Genomic DNA, 16,402 nt, shown 5'->3' with positions numbered 1-16,402 from the left:
GTCCCCCATGCTCCAATCCTCTCGGTTCCAGTTGTTGTTGACTGTTGGTTGCTACTATATGCACTTGACTCCTTGCTGATCCCCCTCTAGATGGCTTTCCATAGAGCTTCCAGCACTTCTCTACGGTGTGCCTAGGTTTTTTACAAAAGGTACACCATAAAGAATCCCTATCCACTGGTTTTTTTTCATCCCTAGGGCCTTTGTTTTGATTATAAGTTTTTAAAGACACTAGGGCAGAACTCTCACCAGAGATAGCTTCTAGCATCACACCCCTTCTCCCTTCTTCTGCCCTTATTAAGGAAATTACCTCATTCAAGGAAGGTAAATCCTCTTTGCCAAGAATCTGCACTCTGACCGCATCAAATTCACTGTTAAAGCCGGCCAAGAAGTCATATATCCGCTCCTTTTCAACAAATCTCTTATGGAGTGCAACATCCTCACTACATTTCATCTTCAAACATTGGTAGTGATCTAGCTCTTGCCATAGAGTTTGCAACATATTTGCATACTCTGTGATGGTCTTCGAGCCTTGTTTGGTTGCTGCCACCCTTGCCCGTATTTCATAGATTTGGGCTGCATCTTTAACCTTGGAATAGGTCAAGTTTATGGCCTCCCAAATATCCTTGGCTGTGGTCAAAAACATGACAGTGTCACTGATCTCTGAAACCATGGAATTCCAAAGCCAAGACATTACCAAGAAATCTTCCTCGTCCCATGCTGCGAACGCTAGATCACCTTCTTTTGGGCCCGTTCCTAACAAGTTGCTAAGCTTCCCCTTTCCTTTAAGAAATGTCTGGATCAGCTATGACCACTTTAGGTAGTTTTTCCCGTTCAAACAATAGGCTGCCTGGAGAGACTGCAATTCTCCTCCCAAGGTCCCATTTTGAGTTCCAGCAATTGGAACTTCTGAGGTATGGCAGGAATTGGCTGTATCTGATGTAGGTTCTTGGACGGAAGACATCTCTTGGCCAAGATTCAGATGACAAACGAAAGATGGGAAGACTGGTAAGGATAGGCTTTGTAGATCCCAGAGAATTATAGAACAAAAACAATCCCTAGGGCTCTGATACCATGTTAAGTTTTGGAAAAAATAACCTTGCCGTCTCACTTTTTTATTCACTAGAAAAGCTTGATTTATACAAACTTCTTTACAAAAATAGGAAACAACTAACTTTAGGAAAGAATCCTAAGATCTATACAATTTAGGATACAACCAAGATAGGAAACATAATTTAATCTAGAAGATACAATTTTACTTTTAGGAAATAATATATATAGTCAATCAATTTAGGAAACATATATAATCAATCATCAATTAATCAATCACCAATCAATGATTGAATCATTCCATATCAGCTGCCATCTTTCCCAATACAGAAACATTATTCTTGCTGTTGTTTTTTGTTACTTAGGGAAACCCTAGCTGCTAACACTATTCACTACACATGAATCAGGCTGAAACAGATCGAATCAAGGATGGGGTTGTGGGAGTTCGGGATGACGCAAAGGTGTACGGCAATGGCCCACAATCGGGAGGATAGTGCGACAAACAAAGAAAATATGCAATGGGATCTAGCTGCCTCTCAAGAAAGAGTGCAGAGAGACTTGGAGAGGCATCGAAAGACGATGGAGCAACCTAGCCAGCAGATCAACAACATGCTCAACATGCTGTCTTCGCTACCTCAATTCTAACTATCACCGGATTTTCCTCCACGGGTAGTCGTTGATCCAATTCTGCCCAAACATGGCACCCTCCCTATGACCTATGGCTTGCAAGAGATAAGAGGAACTACCAGAAACAGAAAATTCAGGTAAGAGGTTCATCTTCCCTCACTCCCCATCACGCCCCAATGCCTAGAGAAGGGAAGGCCAAGGGGACTAATCTTGCTGGAAATTTACATGACCAATTTGAGAAGAGGAAGAACATGACTAAGGTGACTGAGGAGTTCAATAATTTAAGGCAGGAGGGATCGGTGGCAGATTATTGGGTTAGATTTGAGGAGCTAAGGTCCCTAACATGGAGCTTTCAACTAGCCCTGGCTGAGCATTATTTTGTATCAATATTTATTAATGGTCTAGATGATGCGTTAAGGCTCAGTGTAAAAATGTTTTGTCCTATTACGGTGGAACAAGCGGCGGAGAAAGCGAGGCTACAAGAATTGACACTAGAAGCCATTTGCATAAAGCATGGATTGCCACCGGAAAGTTATTGTAAGAGCAGCTCGCAAGTTCGTAGAGGACCATATGTAGCTAAAGGAGTTTTAATGGAACAATCTAGACTAGAACAACATTACAACGGCTCTAAGGAAGCTAATACTGAAGCTGTTGAGAGGGAACATGCAATCAATGAGAACTTAGACCGAAGGAAAAAACTGAAGGCTGAAGGCAAGAATGGTTCTGAGGAAGCAAATTCTAAGAGGATGGCTTCCTTGCCTTTAGTTTTGGAAAAGACGAAGGAGTCACAGGTTAAGATAATTCCAGCCAAAGAAAATTCCCCTGCTATTATGAATAATTTTGATGTTGGGCACTATGACAGTATTGCTGTCATGTTACTTAGTATAGACAAGATTCGGAAGGTGAAGGAAGAGAAGGGTGTTGCCATTTGGTTCGGAAATTTTGGGGAAGAGGGGGTTGCTGTCATCTGGTTCGGGAGATTTGACATTGGAGAAGGGAGCCTTGACATGGTGATCCTTGGAGTCTACATACAGGAAAAACAAAAGCAACAGATTGTAAGGGAAGATGGGACAAAGCTTAGAAGTAGAAGGAGCGCAAGGAAAAAAAAGGAGAAAAATAAATCAGATTATTAAGGCTAGAATTTGATGAAGAACATGGTCAGTAGCTGTCAATTCTTGGGGATAATAATTGTTTAAAGGGGTGGGGATTGTCACGACCCTAGGAATATGATTGTAATTGGGGGGAAATTCACTGTCTATAAGCTGTTAGGGCTAACTGTAGAAGTTTAGAGGTTAGGCGGGAATAACTAATTCTTGTATAAACAGTTAGCAGGGCTTTAGAGTAGTTAGTTGGTTGCATTTTCTATTATTCCCTTCAATTGTAAGCCTATAAAGAGGTTGGCATAGTTAGAGAAAGGCACGATTTGAATAACAATTGAATTCCATTTCCCTCTCTCAATTCTCCTAGCTCTCCCTCGGCTTTCTCTCTTCTCCCACAATTCTTTTTGTTTTGTTCTCTCTTTCCTAACCTTTTTGCTCTTTCTTTCCCGCATTCTTACCAATTTACTTCCTGAACCCTAGCCAAACCCTAGGGTCGTATCAATTCTCCCTTACTCGCGTCCACCCTTGAAACCATGCGTCCACCCCATCATCAAAGTAGGCAGTCGCCAAAGCTACTCTTCTTTCAATTGGCACATTGTACCACTCAAACAATCGCTCGCATTTTCAAACCTACCATCTTGGATTAGTCCCTTTGAACATGGGTACTTCCATCCGAGGCATGGGAAACCCCTGTTGTGGTGGAATTGCCCGGTCCTCACAACCCCCTCCTATCAACGTCTCGGTGTCCTCACCCTGCTCGACAACAATTTCATGGGCTCTATTTTCTTGATCCACTCTTTCATTCTGTAAAATGGGGTCATTCCTATCTCTATGAGGAAAGTCGAGAGACAACCTTTCTTGATTCTGCCGAGTGAACATCAACATAAATTGTTGAAGTTGATTACCCATCTCCTCCCTCATCTGGTTGATATCGTCTCTCATTCAATTAAGTCATCCTTCCATCTTGCGATCAACTGTCATGATTGCATCATGGTTTTTTTTTGTTGCTAACTTCGGTCGGTCCACCCGATCCTTGAATTCACCCACTGCCGAACTGAGTTACTAGAGCTGAGACTCCACGTTCTTCATGTGCGTTCTTTCGGCCATCTCTTACGCCCCTAACACTCCTTGCCATAACCGATGCTCTGATACCAAATGTCATAGTTGTGTTGTGACAGCTTCCTTCCTCCTAATTCGGTGTGAATTAGAAGGAATCGCTAGAGAACCGTAGGAAGAAAAGAGAAGAGATTGGAAGAGAGAGAAAGAGTAAGGGAGAAAGAGAGAAAATAGAGAGAATAGGAATCTGATTTTAGATAAATTAATTGATACCGTTGCAAGAGGCTGACATAGTTTATATAGTAAACCCATGGGTGCTGCCACAGCAGATCACCTCTCCTCTAACAGACTATTTTGTCCTATTCTAGCCCCCCCGCCCCCCCCCCCCCCCTTACACCTAGCACAACAGCCTAAAAAATTACCAGCTGGAAATTATAAAAGCTATAATTAATATTGAAAGAGAACAGCTAAATCTACTCAATCTCCGCAGCAAAATTGACCCAAATTTCGGTCTTCCTCTTGTTTTGTGACAGTTTTTAGGCCACAACTTATTAGATCAGTCTTTCCTCACCAACCATCCTTACAAAGAGTAAGCCACAATTTACTCAAACTTATTAGATCAGCCTCCCAGTGATAGTATGTACAGGTGATCTTTATATATATTTACCGATTTGATCCAAAAAAAAAAAAGAGTAAGCCACAATTTACTCAAACTTAAGCCATAAACTACACTTTTTGGCCATATCAGCACTTGGGATGCTTCGAAGGCCCTCTAGGTATCTTCTTATCATACAAAGTAAACAGAGAAATTTATCATGTTTTTAGGCCATAACTTATTAGATCACAGTCTTTCCTCACCATCCTTACTCACTCATGCAGAGTAAGCCACAATTTACTCACACTTAAGCCATAAACCACACTTTTTGGCCATATCAGCACACGGGGTGCTACAGAGGCCTTCTACATATCTTCTTATTATACAAAGGAATTTGTAAAGTTTCTGAAGATTGAGCAGTCCACCAAAGTTTCATCAGAATTGTTGTTCAAGTTAATTATTTTTCTCAATTAGGCAATTGGGGTTCCAAGGACATGACTTGCCAGCTCTTTGTATATTTCATCACTAGTATGTGCCTAGTCAAGCCATGGTTCAAGTGTCTGATAGTTTTATCATGCATCTCTCCTTTTCTTTTTCCCACTGCCTCAGCTGTGCCCCATTACGCTTTTAAAAAACTGGTTCCTATGGGGAAAAGCTAGGCCAGCCCTAGTCCCAATCTTCTTTTTATTTATTTATTTATTTTTGAAGTTAACATTTACCATGCAGTTAAGCTACAGTTCAAGTTCTACAAGAAGCAACATTTTCAACTGTAAATGGAGGATAACTTTCTGAAAGATCCTGCCAGCCTAACAATCTTATGCAGCGGATAACAAAAGAAAAATTGATTTCCAGTCTGATGGTTATTGAATAACAATCTAATTTTGAATTACATGTAATGCTCCGCCAATAAAAGTATAGAAATCCCGGTTATAAATCTCCAATGGTCTTTTCCACTTTCAATTGGGTAATATCAGGGGATGATCTTATTCAGCACTTTGTTTATCATATTAGATAATAGATACAAGAATAAGGATCATGCTTTCCATCATGGGCACCAATTTCTATGCTAAAGGTCATTGATCTCCATTTCTCCTACATGTAGTCCCTCGTGATATAATTATGCAAAATCAGAAATGCTTACCATATCAACATCAAGCAATTCTGGAATGTCAATTAGCTTTCTAATAAGGTTTAACCTGTTATGTGTTTCTACATTGCAAATAGACTGGATCCTGCAGAATTATTCTAGGCTTTAGTTTCTTGAAATTGTTATTTTCCTTTCCTATTTTATTGTTTCCATCTCTAGGAGATTTGGTTTTATCTTTGACCGAACCTATTAGCTGTAATTAGGAACTATTTTCTGTTTCCTTTTTGTTGTAGGAGAATTAGTTGTCAACTTTCCTATCATAGGTTTTTCGTTTTCTTCCTATAAAGCTGATGTAACTCAATTATTATGAGAAAGAGGAACTATTAATCCTCAGATCCAAACGATGACATCAAAGTTGAGCGGTACATGAAGTGAAAAGGCGTAAAGCAACAAACATAAATTGATATAGAGAAAATGTTGCCAAAGAAATGGAAAAAATGGATGCATATTTCAATCATACCCTCTGCTTGATCCAGCTGTGCCTCTTTCCAGCCACACGGGGACAGAGTAGAACTTGAACTGAAGAATGCTTGAAAAACCGACGAGTTTCTTCATCATGTGTTTGCATGATTCCATCCTGCATTCTCAAAAATAGTGGGTGGAAATTTTTAAGCAAATTATTCAATAATCATAACCAAATCTTGTGGAACAAATATTTGGACAAGAATGTCAGAAAAGTTGACTAGAAAAAATATTACTAGGATCACAACAAAGCAACCTTTAGGATCAATGGATAGATCTGGGACATTAAGAACATCAAGATTCAGTGAATCAACATTCCAGGTCTAAGGAAAGGCATGCAGACATGAATCAAGATGTACATGTAATGTATTTAAAATAATCAAGCCAACTAAAACAATACAACTTACAGATTTGGCCTGTAAACAGAGAACACTGCAAATTCAACTGCCATATAATATTTAATACTTTAATTGTATTGGAATGCAAATTAAGGAAGCTAAGTTTAATATTAGCTTGAGATAGCTAAGGTCATAAAAGAAAATGGAATTTGGCATTTAGATTTTGCATAAAGACACAGCAGCATAGAAGACATCCAGCAGTTGAGAATCATTCTAATCTACCTGCTATTTGACCTGTACAAAAATCTATATCAAAAGAAACCAATATATGACAGAGCATTTAGTAACAAACTAGTTGTCAACCACAAATCTTGCATTGTGCATGCTTGAAATTCACAGATCAAAGTGTGTGTGAGAGAGAGAGAAAGAGGACACATCATAATCCCACAGTGATGCCCCAATTAAACAGCAACAATATAATCAATAGTAGTAGGACATAAGTTTAAATACTCACTGTTTTGTACCCCAGGATGCTCCTTGAAGTAGGATCATCCCAAACAAGCAGCAGCACTCTCACTCCTTCCTGTGATTTTGACTTTAAAAGATCCCCCAGAGTGAACTTTGATGATGCATGACCAGAATCTCGAACCAGTCTAACTTGGTGCCAAACCGACCAACCAGTAATATAAATCAAACGACGTGCCTGCCGTATTGCATCAAATATGTCATGCCAGCACTTTCCATGCACATATTGCATCCCATGATCAAGCTTCAAGCCAGGAAGGTAACCTTCGGGTACATGAGCATCTTGATAAAGAGTAACTTTTCCACCTCTCCTAAGGGGAAAATATGTGCCACGAATCCCAAAATAATCAGGACCAGCTCCAACTCCATGATGATAAATACTCAATCTCTCTATTGGAGTATACTGAATTGAGAGACTTAGAACAGCTCCAGATTTGCAGGGCTTCCCGTTGCTATTCAAAATTGGATAGACTCCCTGAACCATTTCCCCTGAGTATATCTGTTCCACGGGAATTGCCACAACACCCATAAGTTGGGATCCTACAACATCACTGTCCTTAACCAGAAAGTGCACCTCAGCAGCATGATGTGCTACGGGAACATAAAAACGTTGCTTCCAAACAGGATTTTCACTATTACTAACCACATAAGTCCTCCCAATCACAGCACTTGCCACCGAAATTGAGACATACGGGTCACTAGTGATCTTATGCTTAACAGACCCTTCAATCCGGTTGCTCATATTCCCCGGTAATATGTTGAACACATCTCCTAAAGTTTTATGAAACATGTCCATGTTTGGAAGGTTCTTGGCTTCGTAGACCCAAATATCAAGGTTGCCATGTAAAAGCAGAACTTTTAAAGACCCTTTAGAAGTTGAAAAGGGTACAATCTGCGTACTCTGACTATGTGGGGAATCATCAAATGAGTTTGAATGGGATAAAGCAGCAGGCCCAATTGGTCCTGAATGAGATCCACTCCAATCAGAGAATGACGTATTAGAATACCCATAAAAGCTTCCTTGGGTGTTGTGCTTTGCACTTAAACTATGTAATGGAGGAGGAGTACTTGATGCCGCTGAAGCAGCAGCTGCTGGTGCTGGAGGTGATGCGGGGCCAGATGTGGCACTGTCAGATATATGGACGTTACTTAAAAGATCATGTATTGGCGGGTAAAATGGAGGATAAGCAGAAGAATTATTGGCATTATCATAGCTCATTGTAGACCCATTTCCCAAGGATGACATACTTCCGTGGCGATGGTGATCAATTCCCACAGATGATTTGCTATCCTGGTAAGGGTGGTCAGAGAAACTATTGACCCGGGATGGAACATCTGCTGATGAGTGTTCATGATGGTAACGATGATGAGGTGAACCATATTCAACACTAGTCTGGTGCTGAAGACTTGCCCGAGGAGGGGGAACGCCTACAACATCCACCGCAGGTAAGAGTGCAGGGGCTGAGGGTTGATGATGATGATGATAGGGGGACGCACCGTCAAAACTACCCTGGTGTTGAAGACTTGGCTGTGGTGGGGGAACAGGGTATGCATGATACGGATAGGGAACAGGCCCAGAATGTGATGGTGGATGGTACCAATACTCTAAGTCACCTGAATGAGAAGTTGGAGGGGGTGGACCAGGTGGTGGTGATGGATACGGATAGTTGTAATAAGGTGGAGGATAAGCAGGGGGTGGGTATTGGCCAGAATTGGGAATTGGGTATGGAGATGGACCGTGAGGATATCCATAGACAGTATCATGCGGGTAAGACGATGAAGGATTGTAATTATCCATCTGATTTACAGAAATCTACAGGGGTTTTGTCACTTTTCTACACATATGCTGCATATCGAATCACAAACAGAAAACGAAATAAACAGGATATACCAACAAGGGTTTGTTATTTTGCCCTAAATAATTCGATTGTAAAACGATCAATATTCAAGGAGTCAAATTGTTCGGTTCTTCACACTGTTGTTTCAATATCGCACGCAATACAATTGAGCTTGATTCGCTGAAAGCCAGTAAGGAAAGGAGCAAGTACCTTTTTTACAGGATGGATGCTTGAGGAGAGATCATATTATGAATGAAAAAGATGATGAAGAATAAATACGAGAGCGAGAGGACGGAGTCCTATGGAGAGAGAGCTTATTGTTTAATGATACGCGTAGAAGAAAGAAAATACAGAGTAGCATTGACCGTTACGGTATTACGTCGCTACGTGGAGGTAAATAATTGGACGTGATGCGATGATTGTGACCTCCGTGCAGCAATAGCCCAGTCTCCTAACGTCATTTTTTCCCATTTCAGCACGAAATTAAAGAGGAGTTAATTAAATTCCCATGATTAATCAGTGACTAACCGGATATAAGAAACGTTTTCAATATAAAATGAAAATAAAAAAAATGATATTTTTTTTAAAAATAAGGAATGAAAATGCAGGATAAAATAAACAAAATTATAAATATAATTTTTAATATAAAAAATAATTCAAATATAATACAAATAAACATAAATAATAGACATAAATTTTATAATAATTAATAATCAATTTCTTTTTTTTATAAAAAATAAAAAACACTTGTTAATGATATTATTATTATTATTGTAATTAATGTAGAAGTAAACTAAGAGTAAACACATACTAATGTCAACGTTTTTTCATTAAGCAAATTGAATTTAATAATTAAAAATAAAATAAGTAAATAATATTATTTAACATATATATATACATAATATGCATACATATTATCATATTACTCTTATTTTTCAAAATTATATACATACATATCAGATATCGAAATTGCTATGTTACACGCATTAAGCAATATAACGTTTGCTCGACGCAGACAACATTAGAAAGAGGGCATGGACCCTATTCCCTTCCCCCCTTTCCAACACCCCCTACATGCCCAACGTAGGTAAAAAAAAAATTATTATGTTCAACATTTCTGTATCAAATATTAAACATAACATTTGCTCGATACCCTTGGTTATTTGTTCTTTTTCTTCTCCTACAACTGTTATCCCGACTTTTGTGGCCTTGCTTTTTATTGTCGACTATTGTTGCACACCCTTCCCTCTGGTGCTGCCACCACAACATTTGACGATCGAGAGAGGAAGTATCCAAAACAACAAGCTCTAACGATCAAAAAAAATGAACAAGCACTAAAAGAAGAAGAAAAATAAGATTGAAAAGAGAGGGAATATCAATATTCATGAATCTCACGGAAACGGTTTGAAAAAATTTTGAATCATTTTTTGTGTTTTCTTGCTTCAAAGCTTGTTAATACAATAAAATATTTTTCCCTTGTGATTCAAATCAATTACATATTAAATTAAATTTATTTTTATCACCAACACGCGATGATATATAATTTGTTTGAAACATCGTTAATATAACTTAAAATATATTTTTTATGAATGCAACCTTGTCAATGTCGCGTGTATACATATCACTATGAGATGTCATAAAAATTACAAGAAGAGTTATTATATATAGAATTAATTAGTAATGTAAATTGTAACGAAATTAGTGGCATTTCTTCACATAAGGGTAAATAATATTTTTTTATTAAGCAAAGGGAAAGTGTTTATAAGTCTTAAAATTTATTTAGAGCGTATCAAATTTATGTATAAATAATATTATGGTAAAATATTTCATTTAAGATATAAATATAATATTACGTTATTGTGCTAATATAATATATATAATTTAATTAAAATAAATTGGGTGAAAATATTATAATTTAATGTAAATATTATAAATGTACTATATCGATCACCATTTAATTAAAAGAAAAAAATAATTAAATTTAATATGAACAGATAAATAACATAAAAATATTACGTATAAATCAACATGGATTCAATTTAATTTTCAAAGATGAAAAACAGTGCCACGCGTTAGCCCCTCTGGCGATGGGACCATATTTGAAAATTCTAACGCGATTATGCAACTATTTTTCCAAATAAGAATTAGAAGTCAGAAAAGGAAGCTTCTATAATTTATTTTATTCAAACACCTCTACTTACAAAATAACATTAATTAAATACAAATTAAGTTAATTAAGCAGCCTTGTTGGGTCTCACTGCCCAGCTAGCGCTAATTCTTGAGAGAGGAACACGACCAACCAAATTAGGATAATGTTAATTAATAGGTTAAAGATATAATAAAAATATTATTGTTTTCAAATTTAAAATTGTTATTCGGTGATATATATAATACTTCAAGATGTAATGCAATATTTATCTTTAGTCCGTAAAAGTTTTTAAAAGATCAAAATAATAAATAATAAATTATTTTTTATCTAAAAATAAAACACATTTAATGTGTAACAACCCATTAGTGGGTCTGAAATAATTATTTAAATCATGATTATTGTAATATCCCGAAATTTTGGTAATGGTATTAATTATTAAATTTCGATTAATTATTAAATTTCGGCATTTGAGGATTTAAGGTAATCAAAGAGTGGTAAAAAATAATACTGCTAATAATAAAAAAATGTGTAAATTATGTTAACTTAATTTGAATTAATTAATTAATACATATTGATAATATAATCAAAATAATAATAATGAGTTAAGAAATTAACTTAAATTAATTAATTAATAAGTAAAATTTTGTGGCTGTGCGCGTGTGCGTAAGGGTTAAGCAAAGTGGGCACTTTTCTGTCAAATGAAAACAGAGAAGAACAGAGAGAGAGAGATCAGTGGACTGCTCGACCAAGTGAGGGAGAGCTTGAGAGGAAGCTGGGGGGGCGAGTAATCGAGAGTGAGATAGAGATCGGGTGAGAGAGAGCAGGGAGGGCCGAGAGATTGAGAGGGAAGGAGAGCAGTGAGAGGGAGAAAAGGGGGTGGCTACCATGGGAGCTGGCCGAGAGCTCGGCCATGGCAGCCGAGCAAGCAACCAGCAGCGGTGGGGCAAAGCAGCAGCGTCGAGAGGCGTCCGGCGAGCCAGTAGGCGGCCGCGGCAAGGCGGCCAGGGGCTTGGCCGATCGGCCATGGCCGCGGCTGAAGCAGGGGAGGCAGCAGCCGCGGGGAAGAAAGGAAGAAGAAGGAGAAGAAGAAGAAGAAATAAGGAAGGAAGAGAAAGAGGAAGAAGAAGAAGAAGAAGAAGGCGCGCAGAGCAGTGCGCGGGAGAAGAAGAAGAAGAAGAAGAAAAGGAGAAGAAAATAAGGGGAAAATAAAGAGATTTTGGGATTTTCGACAAGAGAAGTGATCAGGTACGTGGGTAAAAATTAGTAGAAGCGTTATGTGTTTAAATTATAAATTTTATGCGATTAAAATTAATTAATTTGGGTCCCGGTTGTGTTATTTGTTAGGAAATGATTTAATTTTCCTCGGGAGCTTGAGAGAGGTCAGAATCAGCCGATTTCAGGTAAGTTCCTAATGCTTTCCTTGTATTCTTTAATTCCCGTGAGAAACCCTGTGATTTCTCGTATTTTATACGCTCTCTTCGTCTGTTTCGGCTCGTTTATCAATTATGGAATTTTGAGTCGTTTGATTTAAATTTAATTTATTAAGGTGGCTTCGAGGATTTTATTAGTGTGAATTAATTTAAAATAAATGCGAGACTCGTTGGGATTTTAATTGTGGTGCGCCTACGTGGGATTTTAGGCTGTTAAATTATTTAAATTACACGATTAGATTTAATTAGTGTGAGCCACGAGTTTTATTAATAGTTATTAAACGTTTTACTTCGCAGCGGGAGTGCAAGGAAGAGAAGAAACGGCCGTGTAAAGGCAAGCTCTTCACCTTCTCTTCGTGTTCTTCAATTCCCGTGAAAGACCCATTGATTTCCTGTATTTTATCTTCTCCCTTACTTTGTCTTGGCACTTAGCCTTATCTGTTGAATTATTATTCATTTGTTTTAATTTAAATTAAATCCGAGACTTCTAGCATTTTATTTGTTGTGAGCCTATGGGGGTTTGTACCGCCCCCACTCCTTTTGGGAATGATGCCGGACCCAGCTTGAGAACTAGGTTCCTAGACGGGCGAGTTTATTTATGATTTTATCAGGCTTATTTACAGTTTTTCTCAGATTTATTTATGGTTCGGTTAGAGCTATCGAGCAGTAGGGCAGGGGTCGGTTGTTGGTGACGCTGGGGTAGACTATTATACGGCCCTGATGTGGACCGTCGGGTGGACACCCCTAGTCACTGGCCATTGATCGGTGCCGGGCACTGCTGACTAGCTCTGCCGGTATGTGAATTACTGCATGATTAGATACCTTGTATTACTGTTCATGATTTGATATGCACATGGGTACGGGATGCATGTTGGGTTATTCATTTATTGAGTATGCTTGGACACGGACATTCTAGCTTGGTTAGGTTGCATCCAGCGCGGCATATGCATGGCGTGTGGTTTACTATGTGGGCGGAGCATGGCCTGATGCCTGGATGTATGGGCGCCTTGTATCACGTTGATGCTCACTACGCCATTGCATTTCTATGTGCATTGCATGGATACTGGTAGTATTTAGTTCTCGGACAGGAGTACCGTTCCGAGGGAGCCTATGGCTCGGTTGTCAGGAGTACCGATGGATACGGGTGACGGGAGTACCGACCCGGGATTGCGCGCGCAGGTTTGTTGCAGATATTTGTTGCCTTTCAGGGCAGCGGCAGGTTGGTATGGGACTTGGGTGCCAAGTGTCTTATGTGGGCCCCCCAAGGACCGGTATGTGCTTTTATTTTGTTATGCTATTGAGCTGTTGTGTTGTAGCGTCTCATGGCTTGTGTGTACCTGGGGTTTATTCTGGGGTGAGATTTCTGGTTTTGTGTAGCCTTCAGCCTTTTCTTCCTTATGCTTGCTGAGTCTTTCGACTCATCTTGCTTTCTATCATTCCAGGTAGTGGCGGCGTGAGCCATAGCAAGGGAGTCAGCTTTAACGGCAGAGTCGGTGTGGTGTACAGGCAGTCTCGTCAATCCCTATCCACTCTGATGTCTAAGTAGAATTTACTCTATTATTTCGTACTGTGCCAGGTGTTTTCTCAAGTCTTGTGTATGTCGGCACAGGAGTTTGTGTTTATTTATTTATCTTGTGACCGCTGTGTTAGCGGGGTACCCATAGTGCATGCATGTCTTGAGCTTTGCTTCCGCTGTTCTTATTTTTTGTGTATGCATGCCGGGGTGGTCTTTGTCTTGTGTTTATTACTTTTCTCCTCCCGTAGGCGCTTCCGTTCGGGTAGTCCGGGTGCTTGAGATATTCGGGCAGGGGTGCTTACAATTATGTTGTGTGAAAATTTGGGTATTTATATGAATTAAAGTGTGAAAATTTGTGTGTTGTAGAGGGAGAGAAATTAATTAATTAAAGTAATATTAAAGGACAAAAATGCATTGGGTCAAGTTAAAGAATAAACCCTTTGGGCTCCTAAGTGAGTTGTACCTGTTAAAATGAGTTGGATTGATAAGTTGGGCTTGACCCCATTTGTAAAATATATATATATATATTATGTTTTAAATTAAAATGAAATGGAATAAATTAGAGTTCAGTGTTAAATGTGTACAGAAATGTTCCAGCCAAAAGGTTCTTTGGGAGTGTTTCATTGAGGGCATGTTGAGTAAGGAATCGTATTTTGTAATCACATGAATGCCCTTATATTTTGAGTTGTATGGCTAATGTGCCCAAAAAGAGATGTAAATTAAATTGTTGTTGGAATGTATTGTTTGGCTCCTGATGTTTAGTAAGCAAGGAAAAAAAAAACTGTGTGAGTGTTTCAATTAAATTGTTGTATTTGTAGCAATTTTGAATGAATCTTCTCTTGGACTTCCTATGCTAGCGGGTAAATTCGAGAGTGGGTCTGACATAATGCACCTTGATAATTATTTTAAGGTTAGCCATTAAAATATATTATTTTAATAAGATATGTTGATCCTTTAGGGTATGGCTACTTAAGAGGGGTGAATTGAGTAATTGAAATTTTTTTCCCTTTTAATAAATATTCTTGATTAATAATTATTTAAGAATATATATTTGATAAATATAATAAATTATATTTAAGATTAATAATTAATGTAGGCCACAAAATATAACAAGAATAAATAATACGAGGCACAACACAATTTATAGGAGTTCGGTACTTTCAAACACCTAATCCACTTTTCCAAGGTTTAACCACCCACTATAAGAAAATTAGTGTTTAGCGAGGAATTTAGTGACAAAACTATTCCGTCGCTAATTAGCGACGGAACACTAATTTTTTAAATATTTTTTAATTTGGTGACGGAATTAGCGACGGACAACCCGTCACTAAATTTAGCGATGGACAAGCTGTCGCTAAAAAGTAAAGGAAATTAAAAAAAATTAAAATTAAGCGATAGGGATAAACCCGTCGCTAAAAAATAAAACAAATTAAAAAATTAAAAAAAATAAAATTTAGTGACGGGGATAAACCTCTTGCTAAAAAATTAAAGAAATTAAAAAAAAAATCAAATTAAAATTTAAATTTAGCTACGGGGATAAATTCGTCACTAAAAAATAAAAGAAATTAAAAAAAATTCAAACTAAAATTAAAATTTAGCGACGGGGATCAACCCATCGCCAAAAAATAAAAAAAATTAAAAAAAAATCAAACTTAGCGACGGGGCTGAACCTATCGCTAAAAAATAAAAGAAATTAAAAAAAATCAAATTAAAATTTAAAATTAGAGACAGGGGCAAAATTGTCGCTAAAAAATAAATTAAAATTAAATTTTAGCAACGAGGATCAACCCGTCGCTAAAAAATAAAATAAATAAAATTTAGCGACAGGGCCAAGCCCATCGCTAAAAAAAAAAAAATTAAAATTAAAATTAAAATTAAAAATTAGCGACGGGGCCAAATCTGTCGCTAAAAATAAAAGAAATTAAAATAATTCAAATCAAAATTAAATTTTAGCGACGGGGATCAACCTTTCGCTAAAAAATAAAAGAAATTTAAAAAAAATCAAATTTTGCGACGGGGCCAAATCCATCACTAAAAAATAAAAAAAATTCAAACAAATAAAATTAAAATTAAAATTTAGCGACAGGGATAAACCCGTCACTAAAAAATAAAAGAAATTAAAAAAATTAAAATTTTGGGATGGGGCTAAACCCGTCACTAAAAATAAAAGAAATTAAAAAAAATTAAAATTTAGCGACAAGGCCAAGCCCATCGCTAAAAAATAAAAGAAATTAAAAAAATAAAATTAAAATTAAAATTTAGCGATGGGCCAAACCCGTGGCGAAAAAATAAAAGAAATTATAAAAGAAATTAAAATTAAGATAAAAATTTAGCAACTGGTTAACCCCATTGCTAAAAAATAAAAAAAGTTAAAAATTTCATTAAAAACTTTACATTTAAACATAACATAATTCTTTAATGCTAATATAATAATTAATAAAGTTTTATTTGAATTAATAATTAAATAAAATTAAAGTTAATATTCATTTCTCTTTACTAACATTAATATTAAAATTAATATCATTAAATAAGTTTAAGAAATTTTGGTGTATAAATATAATTCTGAAATATA

The 16,402-nt window shown here is 37.2% G+C and overlaps 1 protein-coding gene across 1 annotated transcript in view; it reads right to left on the bottom strand.

Annotated features, from left to right (window-relative positions):
- Positions 1-9,088, bottom strand: part of LOC127801518 (phospholipase D beta 2-like) — a 33,823-nt gene extending 24,735 nt beyond the window's left edge. Inside the window, exons 1-3 of the mRNA XM_052336731.1 lie at positions 8,946-9,088; positions 6,887-8,743; positions 6,033-6,149 (exon numbers count right to left, since the gene is read on the bottom strand). Coding sequence (XP_052192691.1) covers positions 6,033-6,149; positions 6,887-8,695 — 1,926 coding nt within the window. The 5' untranslated portion in view covers positions 8,696-8,743; positions 8,946-9,088. The remainder of the gene's footprint in view (positions 1-6,032; positions 6,150-6,886; positions 8,744-8,945) is intronic.
- Positions 9,089-16,402: the final 7,314 nt, after the last annotated feature.

This window comes from Diospyros lotus, chromosome 5, assembly GCF_014633365.1.
Source record: "Diospyros lotus cultivar Yz01 chromosome 5, ASM1463336v1, whole genome shotgun sequence".
Taxonomy (NCBI): domain Eukaryota; kingdom Viridiplantae; phylum Streptophyta; class Magnoliopsida; order Ericales; family Ebenaceae; genus Diospyros; species Diospyros lotus.
This window is presented reverse-complemented; position numbering and strand designations above follow the sequence as displayed.